The sequence below is a fragment of the Gekko japonicus genome, unplaced genomic scaffold, assembly GCF_001447785.1.
Source record: "Gekko japonicus isolate JY-2015 unplaced genomic scaffold, Gekko_japonicus_V1.1 scaffold98, whole genome shotgun sequence".
NCBI lineage: Eukaryota > Metazoa > Chordata > Lepidosauria > Squamata > Gekkonidae > Gekko > Gekko japonicus.
The window spans coordinates 997,035-1,011,309 of NW_015164668.1; the positions used below are offsets into that span (position 1 = coordinate 997,035).

The 14,275-nt window shown below is 43.5% G+C and overlaps 1 protein-coding gene across 1 annotated transcript in view; it reads right to left on the minus strand.

Annotated features, from left to right (window-relative positions):
- Positions 1-4,207: 4,207 nt before the first annotated feature.
- CAMTA1 (calmodulin binding transcription activator 1) overlaps positions 4,208-14,275 on the minus strand; it is an 890,421-nt gene continuing 880,353 nt past the window's right edge. The window contains exons 21-22 of the mRNA XM_015409145.1: positions 13,908-13,938; positions 4,208-4,268 (exon numbers count right to left, since the gene is read on the minus strand). Coding sequence (XP_015264631.1) covers positions 4,236-4,268; positions 13,908-13,938 — 64 coding nt within the window. The 3' untranslated portion in view covers positions 4,208-4,235. The remainder of the gene's footprint in view (positions 4,269-13,907; positions 13,939-14,275) is intronic.

Genomic DNA, 14,275 nt, shown 5'->3' on the forward strand with positions numbered 1-14,275 from the left:
CACAAGGCTTAAAAGGGGCTCTTGATTCAATCCCTATGCAAGGCAAACAAAAAACCTAAACTGGTGATAATGCTAATTTGTATTACAATTGCCTGTCATACTCTGCTGCACAGACAACAATCAGATTATCACAAGCAGCATATGGAGGGATTCAAAGGGGATTCTGGCCTCATGTGTGGAAGCCCTCCTGAGATTTCTCAGGAAAAACCCCTGGCTCATTGAGAGGAATTCAGAGTGGTTGTGGATTTCTGCTGAGAAATTCCAAGCTCTCACTGGTCAGCGAGACTGCTCCTGTATAGAAGCCGTTGTGCCCCCCCCATAACTGCAGCGGCACCAGTGGTTTTTGTTTTTGTTATTCTCTCCCACAAGCAGTATTAAATGACTGAATGGGATAATCAGGGTTACACTGCAGCCAGTGAGATACTGCCCTCACTAAGTACTGGTGTCTGGCATCTTTACCTTCCTTCTTGAAAACATACCTGATAGATGCTAGAAAGAAAACATGTCGCTATCATTGCCCTCCATATTGTACTGCCGACCAAGCTGCACCCCAGCCCTGTCACCCCACTCCCTAGTTACATGGCTGTCTTGAGGATAAAAAGAGGAAAGACAATATTAAAAAGAAAACACTTCAAATGGGGAAATTTTCTTCATTTTTAATTTACAGCAGAAAGAATATAAAGCATTCAGAAAACATTTTCCATATTTTAAGGGCAATTCAAAACATTTTGCATGGTTCCAGCAGCTGAGTTCTTCAACAGATCCATTGATTCAGTGATGCTTTTACATGCAGTTACAAAAATAAAACTTACAAAAGAGACATCTATACTAGTTTGACATGCAAGTCTTGGGGGACCCCCCTCCCCTCTGTTTGGGCGCCAACTACTCTGTGGAACTGCCATGAAGCGTGCAACCATGGAGGGGGTTCATGTTATATTCTTTATTTCGTTCACACAGTATGGTTTGTTTCTCACAGGTGATATCACACAAAGGAGCAATTCCAGTTTTTCAGGAGACACAAAAGGATGCTGGGCCCTGCTGCTTGGGAAGCCCGGTTATCCAGGATGCCCGTATGGGTTTTTCCCTGTTGCTAACCAAGTCTCACAACCAAGGTAAGGGGCAGGCAGAAATACTTGATACTAATTTGGGGAGTGATTTTAAGCGGAATGTGCCAGAGGTCACTGATGTGGCAAAAAGTCACGGCCCCAATTCAGCAAGGCATTTTGGCACATGTCAAACTTTAAGCACATAGGTGGACCCCTGAGCTCTCCGTGGAACTGGGGGGAGGGTCTATGGCTGCGATCCTCAAGCTGCCTTGCAGGCACAAGCTGCCTCCTTTGCCACGGGACTTGCTCCAGCACAGCACATTGAGGGTCAGACTGCCAATGGGTCGATGCACCACCAAACCTGTGGATCTGGAAGGGTTAATGGTGAAAACACCTTAGTATCGCACTGAATCTGAAACCCCTTGGGACAAACAGAAACGGGACTGAAATTTTCCACTGGGGTCATTACTCTTGTTAGGTTAAAAAAAGGAAAAAAGCAATGATCTCTGCTCATAACATTACTACAAAAGAAGACGGAGAGCGTACCATTGTCAAATGTCAGTTCTGTCAGAGTATTCCAAAGGGCTTCCTTGCAGATTCTCATTCCCGTGTATGGAATACTTCTTGTGCAAGGGCCTCGTTCAATAAAATCCTTGCGTGGTTCGAGGCTGCCTCTGCCCACAGCATGGGAGCCAAATTCTTTTGGCATCTTTCGTTTTATTGAATCGGGCCAGACAGCAGCAATTAACAAATGTACAGAGAGTTCTGAGAACAAACTTCAGCACACATAAGGGTTATTTTTTTTCAATCCTGGCAGTGAAAGGAAGGTAATTAAAAAGAGATACAATTATGATAGAAAAGGCACCAAGAGCACTGACCCCAGGTTGGGTTTTTTGCCACTATCTTTGTGTTTTAATTTTTTTTAAAGACACCAGTTTAAAAGCTTCACAGAATTGTGAGTATTTTTAGGCTTCACAACAAGCCTTTTGAGCAAGACTAAAACATTTCACCTGATAGCTGGGGTCAAGCAAAGAGTGAGTGTTCATACATCAAGCATCTAAAAAGGTAAGACCTATCAACCCACTTGGAACATTAGCAAGAGACGCATGTGGGGGGGAGGCAGTGTCCACCTCTGACCTTAGCTACATCCAGTCAAAAGCCAAAATACTCCAGACAAAGCAGAGTAAGGTTTAAAAATCAGGCTCTGCCCCCTCCCCGTGGTCTACATTTCACATTAGCTTTAATATTGAAACGGCTAATTTAAAACGGATTTCTTTGGCTCCTCTCTATGTGGAAATAGCAATATACCATGACACCCCTACAAACCTGTTTGCATCTTTTAATTTTTTTACTTTTTTAAAATTTTTGTGCAATTTTTAGTACATTGTCTGACTTCCAGTAGGAAATATGGACATGTGAAACATTTTTCTACTTTAATACTATTTTCTTTTTATTTTCTTTTTTTCTTTTTTTAGTTTATGTTCATTCTAAGTGTTCTTTATTGGAGTGTGTGTATGGTGTTAAGCTAGATACAATTTTGTATTCTTATGATTATCTGCTTTGCAAAATAACTTAATTTTTTTCTTAAGCAATATTAGCATTCACTTTACTTGGCACCATTGGCAAAAAAGGAGAAATAAAATTAAAAAAAAATTAAAAACCCAAGAAGGTTAAAATAAAATTTAAATAAACTCCTGGTAGCCAAAATCAAATGTAAACATATCCTTTTTAAAAGTAATGTTACTTTGCCTTTTTCCTAAGTCTAAATACATTAGCTCTTTTTGTTTTTGCAGTTTTAGTCATGCTTTAGCAAAATGTTCTTCTAAAGAACATTTAAAATAAAGTTTCTTATAGTGAAATAAAGTTTTTGTTTCATTTTACAGACCATAGCCACTAATGCTTTGCTTTTTCATTTCTTTTTTTCCTTGAATTCATGCACATCTGTTTAGTATATACAATATGTACAAACAATACATCCACACTCTGCTCTTTCATTCAGACAAAACTATACAAATAATCAAATTTCTCTCACCAAGTTATTGACCCTTTGTGAATAAAATATTTAGCAATTAATATATTCCCTTTCAAATATTTCTCATTTCCATTTTTTACCTTCTCTCTATATACAGAAACTGCCTAAATTTTCTTTTCTTTTTGTTTGATGAAATAGCCAAAACAAGAAATTTACTGGCCGGAATGCAGCACCACACTGCCCCCCTTAGGTGGTCTAAATGTCCAGTCAGCTTATTTGCACATGACTTTTTCGGTCGCACAAGAGGTCTGCAGGTTACTAAAATGCTTTACAAATCATTGTTAAGTAAATAAGTAAAAATCTCGTGTGAAGTAAGGCCAGAAAATAAAGTGCCTAATATGAGAAGTGCATGGCAGTTGATATTCTTGAAGGCCCTAGAGAGGAAAAAAAAATAAAGACACCAAGAAAAGGAACTTTTTGCTTGAGCTGCTCACCCATTCTCTCCCCACCCCCACCCCCCTGCAAATACCCGTTTGCCTTAAAAACACTGACAGCTTTCAGGAAAAACTCCCACGGGATGTATTTAAAACCAGCAGATCTAAAAAGTTGCATTAGAGTGTGTTGTAAAGAGAGATTCAGATGAAGAACAGAAAGACAGACGTGCAAGGAAATGGAGAAGGGGATGGACGCAAGCAAGACGGAAGGTGATCAAAGCCTCTCCACGGAGAATCCCAACGTTTCTGGATCTTGGAGGTGAGCGGCAGGAGCAGGAATAGCATTCTTGGGTTGTGGGTTTTTGCTTTTTTTGGTATACTATTTGTACAGTTCCACACGGTTTTTTGTTTTGTTTTAATACAGCCCTATATGAAAAGGATAATTAATTGCTTCTTTTTTTTTTTCCTTTTCTTTTTTTGAGCGGAACGAAGCAACTCATGAAAACTCCTTTCGGTGTCACCTTTCCCCCCCATGATCCAACCAAAGATTTGAGTTCCAAGATGTCTTGCTGAACAAATTAAAAGTTGTCCATGAAAGTGCAAATGTAATGACTAAACATTACTGTTAAAATCCTGCAGCCGATAATCTCGGCCCTGCAGTCAGTTTCTTTTTAATAATTAAATCATTTTGTAATTGTTGTTGCATGTTTCTGCTAAAAACAGAAAATGAAAACAGTCTGAAAAGCAATGTCACATTGCTACGGGATGCTGCCGTCTCTATCTTCAGGTTCCTTGGCCTTTCTCAATTCTTTCACTCTGAAAAGACAAAGCAGGAATATTCTGTTTCAAAGCTCTCTGGCTGAGAAAGACATTGTTCATTTTGGTATAATTTTAGTTTTGCAAAATATATTAGTCTTTAAACATTTTCACTAAGCATTTAAGAATAAAAAAATACCACAACATTGCATTCAAAACTTCATGGAGTCCTAAGAAGTAGCTTCCAAATGTCAGTGGAAAGGAGAGAAGGCCAAAACATTAGTTCGTTAATTCATTCTGTACTGGAATCACAGTGGAAGTGTACAGTTCAGACCAGACTTGCAAATCGTGTGACCCGTTATGTCAAACATTGTCCACCCACCATGTACGGCAGCCCACCCAAGGCTTGAGAAATCACATGATTTTGCTGCCATCTTGGGTCTGCATTAATGGGGTGTACATATATGTGTCTGAGGGAAATAATGAGCAAGCACCTAGAAGGCATTTGTTTGGCCTGGTGGGTGGACTCACTTGGTGGTTTTTTTGTTTTGGTCAAGTTAACATTCCACAAAAAATAAAAATGAGCAGGTCTTCTGGGAAACATGTAAAGACATCAGTAACAAAAAGGCCCTAAACCAGTACTGTGAATAACAAATACATACTAAAAAAACTACCATTATACAAAAACGTTCCATGTGTAACAACAGAGACCCACATATGTCCCATGAGTTTTTGAACCTGGGGAACTCATAATGTACTTCGTTACTGACTGTTCTTTTGTACATATGGATCTATGATATTATATATTGAACATTTCTGTATAATTGTAGATTTCTAGTATACATCTTAGATTTGTTACTCACTGTATTGATTTAGGATCTTTTTGTTCCTGTTTTGTCACACAAGTTAACACTCAAGCTCTGGAGTCAAATGGCTATCAGGAGAATACTCTGCTGAGACGGTGGTTTGGGAACTGGGCTTATGCGAGAGAAACAGGCAGGTAAAAATGGCTCTTGTTACCACAGCAGCACAGGAGTTGCTTCCCTTCTTCCTATGCTTCCACGGTATTACTGGGAAGCCTGTGAGCAAGTGGACAGGGCCTCTGCTTGTTCAGGAACCCCTGGCAATGCAGACTAGCCTTTGTATCATTTTCTCCTCAAGGTATGTGCAGAAGCCCTTTGTGGAATTGAATGGACAGGAGGCTCTTGCATACAGAAAATAAAACTTGTTTCTGGGTGCATTCAGACAGCCTGTTGAAAATCAGTTCCTTGGATTAGCCCCAAAGCATACTTTGCAAGGTGAGCACTCATAGGAGACTAACAGTGCAACCATAAACAAAATTACACGCTTTTAAATCCACTGAAATCAATGGGTTTAGAAGCAACAAGTCTGTTTAGAACTGCACGATAAAAGACTGTCCTGCAGTAAGTCTCCACCTCAGGAACAAGCTTCAGGTGACTAAGTACGTTACGTGTCAAATGACATCATCATGCCAACAACAAAGTTAGTTATTGTCTTCAGAGTGCTACATTACAATCCTAAATAGAGCTATGCCCTTATAAATCCATGGAATTCAGTGGGTTTAGAAGGGTGTAACTTTAATTAGGATTGCATAATTGCTAGTACCTTAACTCCTAGCTTTTTGGTCTTTATAGGCATTGACCCCAAAGGCATACACATTGGTGTGCTGACCAATGCATAACCCAGTAATTACCTTTCCTCTCTGCCTGATGAAGACTTGTATAACTAAAAATTCTGTCCTTTATGCTAACAAAATACTCGTGAGAAAGACATTCTCCACACAGCTTCATTGTTAAGATCCACCCCAGCCCCAGTTATGACCCTGGACACAGTACCTAACACACAGTTGAGGCAATACAGATGTTAAGTAAAAGGAGTACACATGTGAGGCATGCTCTTCCATGCAATGCTCACAGTTCCCTCTGGGCATCCGTTTATTTCACAGATAATCCACCTGTCATGGATCTCTCACTGAGAACATGCATAATCTGTTAAAGCTGGTGGTCCCTTTGCTGGCGCATGCCATGTCATGCAAAGTCCATAATATCAGAGCACTTTTGCTGGGGGGGGGGGGGAAATGCAAGTCATGCTTGGCTAGTGCGCCATCTGTCATCAGCATGCAGTCTGTACTGGTGCAGACTGGTTGCACTCACTTGGGAAAATGCATGCCAGTTCCTGCAACATTCCACATTTGCACAAGTACAGATGGTATCCGTAGACTTACACAACATCTTTCTCAGGCCCTAAACAAAAGTCATGTTGTTGATTTGCTTGTATACCAAGGCTCAAACACTCAGCTAGCCTCCTTGTTTAATGAAGATGTTGCAGAGTTCAACATACTGACAAGCCTTGTAGCAGTTCTTAGAGAAAACCCTGTAAGATTCCAGAGTTGCTGTACTTTCTGGTGCCACCTGCATGCATTTCACAGATATGCAGAGATGGACTTTCGAATAAGTCCAGCTTCTATACTTAGGATCCAGCAATGTTACTCAGGTAGCTGATGCAGATCATGGTGCTCACCACATCCTCAGTGAATATAATGGCCACCTGTGATATGCATGGGATCCATACCTGGGCCCATTGTCACACACGCAAAGTGCTGCTAGAGCTGGATCAGGGCCTTTGAGTTGGGGTAGAAAGGGACACTTCCACTCTCATTATTTTAAGTGCCTGTGTCAAATACTGGTTAACAGCAATGCTGTGTGAGCATGTAAAGGGCCGTCAAGTCACAGCTGACTTATGCTTTCAAGGCAGGTGAGAAGCAGAGGTGGTTTGTCATTACCTTCCTCTGCAGAGTCTTCCTTGGTGGTTTCCCTTCTAAGTACTGATTGTGCTTAGCTTCTGAGATCTGCAAAGATTGGGCTATACCAAGCCATCTTAAAGTACTGCCCTTTCTTTGACTGTTTATTAGTAAAGCGGCACCTACTGTTCATCTTAAAAAGATAATGCAGAGATATATCTCTTACTTTTCAAGACTCCTGGAGTTACTGCCAGTTAGAACATGTCTCCCAGTCAGCACACTAGGGTGTGAGGAGTGTTACCTTTCACACTACACTTGATCTTAGCCAAAAGGCCGAGAAGCGATGAGTGTTACCTGTCAGTAGGAAGCTGCCTGAATCTCTGGTTCTTTTTAGCTGAAAGGGTGTGTGTGATTAAACACTTCAAATCTGTCAAAATGTTTAAAAGAATCTAGGACTCTGGGTCATGTCCTTCATTTGTGTTGCTTCCCTCCAGGCTGCTAGAATTCTCACAAGACTGAATAGGACAATGACCTTTCCCCCCTTTCTGCCCTCAATGTTCTATGCTCCTGGAAGGCAACAGTAATGCTCAATCTTTGTGAGGGTGTTTTGGTTCATTCCCTTTATTTTTTCTGCTGATTATAGAGCACCCCCTCCACCTTGTCTGGGGCTGGCCACGTTTCACTGATGTACTGCTAGGTATTGGACCACTTGTTTCACTATTAGTTTTAATAAAATAAGGGAGAGAACATGAATGCCACCCCACCCTGTAAGGCTTCCATCCAACCAAAACAAGCATGGGACTTTCTTTGCCAATTCAAAACACTGCAAAGTGGCCTTACGTGTTGAAGCAATGGAATAAGCAAAAGCCCTGAAAAGCCAGCAGCAGCCTTTTCCCCAGTTGGTCCCCCCCCACCCAACTTCAGCTGAGAATTTAGTGAGCAAATGAATTTGGTCTAGCTAGAGAAAAAGATTCTAAAGGGAGGACAATGGCTGTGTGAGTAAAAGCACGCTGCAAAGCTGTCTTGTTCAAAATGCCCAGCCAAAGAAATGCTGGATGAAACTGACAGCAGAATTGGTTGGTCAGAAAAAGACAGGAGAGGGTGAAGGTCGAGGCCCAGGACAGAGCTTCGTAAGCAGTTACCTGTTGCTCTTAGAGCAGAAATGGTTCGTGGGTAATTTAGGAAATGGGGGCTCTTTCCTCTTTCCAGATCTCTCATTTGGGTTGCAAAACAAAAAGAGAAAGAGGCCCAATAAGAGAGACACCCCAGAGTGTGAGGCCTGCAACTTAACACACAGATTTGTGCTTCGAAAACATTCCGCTCCTGAAAGAGGCAAATGGAACAACATTACTTTGGAAACTTTTGTGGCAGCCCCCTCAGCACACACTACACCATCATGTGCTGTTGTTTTTCTTTTCAGGCCAGGTTTCATCATAACTGTTGGCTGCAGGGCTGTGGGGTCATCTTGAGTCCTGGACCTCCTGGGAGCTGACCTGCAGCCCCATTCCCAGAGCAACACTTTCTTTCTTGACAAAAAGAGCAGCCTCTGAGGCACCCAGCAGTTTCCTTAGGCTTCCTCCACCCATCCCTAAGCATTGCTTGTCCAGGCAACAAACCATCTCTGCAACTCACCCAATGCTTTCCTTACTCCATGGCCTTTTTAGGCTTCCTCCCTTGTTCCTCAGCCCCACCACCAGCCCAGTTACCTACTCTTCACTCTCCTGCTTGGAGGACTCTCTCAGAATGAGCCCAGACTTGGTTATCAATCCATCTCCTCAGCAAAGCTCTCTCACTTGGAGGGCTCTCCCCAGAGCTGCTTCTAGCCCATCATAGGCCCTGATCCTCAGAAAGCTCCATAGCCTTTTAGAAAACAAAGGAAAATCTAACAAGCCTCCCAATCCACAGAAGAGGCACAGTAATTGGTCCTCTGATGAGCCTTTGGTTTTCAGAAGAAAACAACAATTCTGAGATGTTAGACAATGTTACAGCCATACTTACCACAATGTGGAGTGCCTGGCCATACCTCAAATTGTTCTACATTACCTCTAATGATGATGCTAGCAGTGGGATTGTTTCAGGGTGCAGTATGTTTTCCCATTCTGCACAAGAACCTCTATGGGAAGTTCAGCTCTCAAAGTTCTACACTTCCCACACATATTGAAAGTAAAAAATGCAGATATATAGCAAAACCCACTGAATTCAAACCATCCTGCTTGTCAATTGTCACATTTTTCTGCACAGGAAAAAAATCCAGAGCCTCATGCAAACATCCAATCCTCCCTGATCACTTTAAGAGGGGTGGCTCATCCCCCTTAGCACTTGGCTTGGAAAAGCCTGTTGGCTCCCGCCTTAGCAATGGGCAGGTATGAATAATTCATTTCAGGGGGGTCCTGCAGGCCTTTTCAAAAGGGCCTGTTTGTACACTTCCACCTTTTAGATAAAACACCTACAATGTTTTGAGAGTAAAACGTGAATGCAACAAAGGCAGATGTACAAGTGTGTTTCTTAGCATGGCCAGGAATGACCATGACTCCTTCAGTGGCAATATCATATTTACTGCTACGTTAAGGTATAAAACAGGCCTTCATTGCCAGTGATATCAAAGTCATCATTCCCTCCCAGTCTTTCTGTAATATTACTCAAAGACAGTTGGATTCTTGAATGAATAATGTCAAAGAGGGTTTTAATTCTCACACATGAGAAGCCTTCAAACTCTTTGGAATGCATCTGACAGCTTGGTCTAGTAGCAAAATAATGGTCAGATAATTCTTTTCATAGTGGTTCAGCTGTCTTGCTAGCTTTGGTGGCTGGAAGACATTATAATTAACCATTCCAGAGTTAGGAAATGAAGGGGACAAAAGATTCTCTCTTGCGTGGAATTTGACAGCAGGCAGAGGCTACTCAACTCTACCCCCCTTTGTAACCCATTACATCCCACCCACACAGGGCTCTTTTTGTAGAAAAAGCCCAGCAGGAACTCATTAGCATAATAGGCCACACCCAACAGCAGGAACTCATTAGCATATTGGGCCACACCCCTGACAGCACCGCTCATTAGCACATTAGGCCGCAGCCCAGTGTTGCCAAAAGTGTGGTCATCCAGCCACACCCACCCACCTTTTGCTTCTTATTCTGTTTACCTTTTTTGTTGTCAAAAACCAGGGCCTTTTTTGTAGCAGGGACTCCTTTGCATGTTAGGCCACACACGCCTACTGTTGCCAATCCTAATGAGTTTCTGCTGTTGGGTGTGGCCTATTATGCTAATGAGTTTCTGCTTGGCATGGCCAACTTGGGAGCCAGCCGGAACTCCGTTCCTGTGCGTTCCTGCCCAAAAATAGCCCTGCACCCACCCACCCCCGGTCTTCCCCAGTTCCAGCTGATCAGACATGCATTTGCGAGATCCCTGCTGGGAAATAGCTTCTCAGGCACATGGGTCTGATTTAGATTGGGACTGTGGTGTGCAGGGAGAAAGATCTCATATCTTTTCCACTCTGCCATTTTCCCAACTAGAAGCAGCTTTCAGGGTCTACTGTTTGTCCTACTGGGGGCTCCATTATTTACTGATGGGGCACACAAAGGTGTCCTCAATGGGGTAAATAGTGCCCCAGGGCCATTTCAGGGCTGGAAAACGGGATGGGGAAGGCATAACTCCCTTGTCTCCACACACTAATATCAGTTCAAATTGGCTTGGGAAATGAATTCCCCAAGGAGACTTTGCAAGTGTACATCTCACTGACAATCTTCTTGGCAGACCTGGACTTGACCTGAAGATGGTGTATTGTATTGTTAGGCTTGTAGATAATACACTGCTTCTGGGTTCATCCCTATCAAGCGCTCAGAGTTCTCAGCTGAAGATTACATTCTCAGGTACATGGTATCCCAAATCAGACCATGACTGTTTTGCATAAGAAGCCCCCCCCCCAAACTCCCAACCTGAAACTGTCCTGGGGAGTCATTATTTGCCCAAATGGGGAAGTGTACCTGAAAAGCCTGAAGCAGAGCTGACACACTTGCTAAAGCAGAGTAGGCAACTCCTGGTGGATGCTGAACAGCTGCATATCAGATCATTTTGCTCAGTATGCAGGGCCAGTCAGTTCTCTGCCCAAGCAATCAAGGTGCGCCTCTGAGGCACTGGCAACACCACTGGGGTCAGAGGTGTGGGAAAGACAATGGGCATGGTTTAGGTCATCACCGCTTCCAGGATTTGTACAGTTACCAGCCAGATCTGCATCTAGTATCTGGTCAAACCCCCCCCCCCCATCAGTTTGCTGGAATACCAACATCTTCACAGATCAATGTTGCCCCCCGCACTTGAACTTGAGTCAAAAAGGCTGCCCATCTCTAGTGACAAAGGAGGATGCAGAACATCTTCCTTTCTATCATGTCAGCATCCCTGATAGCCTGATCGGGGTAACATCAGCAAGGGGCTGGGACTGATGCAATAAATCCCCTCTTAATAGTATGTTGCCCTTACTGTAAACTCTGCAATGATTTGGATTTAATAAAGGCACTTCCACACTACAAACCTGCATATCTTTTAGACAAGGTGAACTGTTATTGCTTCCCACAAGAAACCCTAGGCTCTGCAACACAGGGCTCCAGATCCATGAAAGCCACATGTGCTTGCAAATTCCTCACTGGGAACTCAGTTCACAGACATGCAGGGCCTGATTCGGAACTGCGGCATGCAAGGAAAAGGGGCTTAAGCCCCTGTCTTCCATTTTCTCAACCTCAGATACCCCTGGGGAATGGTATTTTCTCCACTGGGGTTTCCACATCCTCTGATAGGGTTCATGAAAGTTTCACCAGTAGACAAATAGCATTCCCTAGTATGGTTGAGAGTGAGGAAAATGGTGCAGGGGAAGCATACGCATCTCCTCCCTGTCTTGCTCACCTGGGAACTGAGGGGGAACTTGCAAGCAGATGCCTGAATGATAGTCCTTATGGCAGAATCAGACCCGACCTAAGAATCATGTCGTTAGAGGGAAGTGCTGAGAAAATCTCCTCTCCCTAATTGTCAACCCCAGAACTCCAACTCAGGTTTCTCAAGGTAGACAGAACAGCTTTAAGTCCGCAGTACAGACATGCTCTGAAAGTATAGTCAGATATACAAACTTGCTTATCCCAACAGAACCAGAAGACTTATTCCACAAAGGCATGGTCTTGGACGTCTCTCTAATGCTTTTACAACTTGCCAGGATTTTTCTTTGCCGTTAAACCAATGATGGTAGTGATAGTATGGGTGAACTGGGCCATATATAGAGCTCAGTAGGAAACAACTTTATTCAGTAATACTGTCTTCTTCAAGCTGTGCATATCCGGCTAGGGACATTATGAGCTCCTCTTGATCACCGTATGAGAAGGTGTAGGGATTGAACCTGGTATGGTCTGCACGTAAAGCAGGTGGTGCGCCAGTGTGCTATGGCTCCTCCCTGGTTTCAACAGTGAGTTTACCAACAGCTTGCTGTCACCGCCCCCACCCACTTCCCAAGCAGCCCTCAGTGCCTGGTCCCTTCAGGCTTTGTATATCTGCCAACTAGCAGAGGTCATGAACTGAACAGGATGACTGCTCTGTAAAGACCACAGAGGCAACAGGCATACACAAATTGCGTGTGCATTTATTTATCAGGACTAGGCCAGGACTCCAAGCCTGCAATAGGCATTCTTTGCTTGGAGTCCCTGTAGTCAGTGGCTGGAACTTGATCCTGATGAGCAGACAGACCAGGCAAGACCACAATGAAGTGGGTATATGTGGCCTGGCAAAACCCTGAGGCTTCGTGAAGCCTGCCAATCACAGGGACTGATGCTGCACCCTCCGCCCCATTCCCTTCTGTTTCTGGAGTGGTAGGGTTACCAGATGTCCTCTTTTTAGAGGGCATGTCCTCTTTTGGCCTCTTTTTAAAAAAAAAACTGATGAAAATGTCCTCTTGGGGTTGGAAGATTGGGAATATTCCTCGTTAGTAGCAATCATCACAGCTTAAATCTGAGGGGATATTTAAAATGAGATTTGTCATAGTGATCACTTGGTTGAAGTAGCGAGGTGGGAAATATGTCCTCTCTTTTGCTTTTCAAAATATGGTAATCCTAGGAGAGAACAATGATGCCTGAGCATGGACAGTCCCCAGTTGTTCTCTGGGGCCAAACGGCATGCTACGTTAACAGGTCCAAAGAACCTGTCCCAAATCACTTTCCCTGAAGCAACACAGCAGCTGCAGGGAACTGCTTTTAAAAGCACAGCAGACATCCAATTTGGCCCACCATCAATCCGATTTGGCTTTTGCCTCCTTGAGCCAAAATGGACCTGGGGTTGCCCCATTTTGGAGCTGCACGTGCATGGAATACTGCATATTTGGTCCTGGGTCATACCCGGGAGTCCCCCTCAGCGGGTGCCTCCTAAACCAATCACAGGGAATGCTCATTTCAACCATCCAGCCATAGAAGGGGAAACCCGTTAAAAATATAGGAACAAATATAGAGGAGTGTGCCAAGACTTTGTTGCCAGAGACTTTGTATAGTGGAGAAAAGCAGACAATCTTCTGGTATCAGGGTGCCAGACTCTGAATCTACTGGGGTGGGGGAGAAGAGTCAAAGATTTCTGGCCCCCACATTTGTCAGCATGCTCCATGATGAATGGATAGGACTACCCCATTGTTCCTCCCCCTCCCACCCCTGATTCATGCACCTGTAAAGAGCTACTATAGACTGTACAACGCGGCAGTGTTAGTAACCGCAACAGAGTTAGTTTGCACTGTATTCTGTCTCAGAGAGAATTCAATGGATGTGAAACTTATTGGCATTCTCTCAGCTGCAGCCCCATGCAAGCAAGCAGAAAGCAAAAAAGTAGATATATACATCTATATATAGAGAGAGCTAGCTAGATATATATATAGATATATTTCAAATGGAAGAGAAACGGGCCAGCAGGCAACTAAACTCACCCTTTTGTACCGCCTATGGTCCACCAGAGGGCTTCAGATGAGCAAAACAATAGCAAAGAGCTATTAGCACACAGACCATAACAAGAGACCGTATTCAACAGGTTCAGATCAACAGAGGCAGAGGACTTGTCTGGCTGGGAGAAGGGCAGGCAGGTGAGGTGGGGAGAGAAGGAATCAAGCTTCATGACCCTTTCTTTTGCAGACACCAAGGTGTCCATGTGCATTGTCCAGTAGCAATATATGGCAATGAGCAAAATTTAAGTCCAAACTACTGGGCTGGGGGAAGAGATATCACTTTGAGGTGACCCCTAAAACCAAAACAGGGTTAGCTAGGATAACAGTTATGTGAAAAGTACAGATTAGAATCT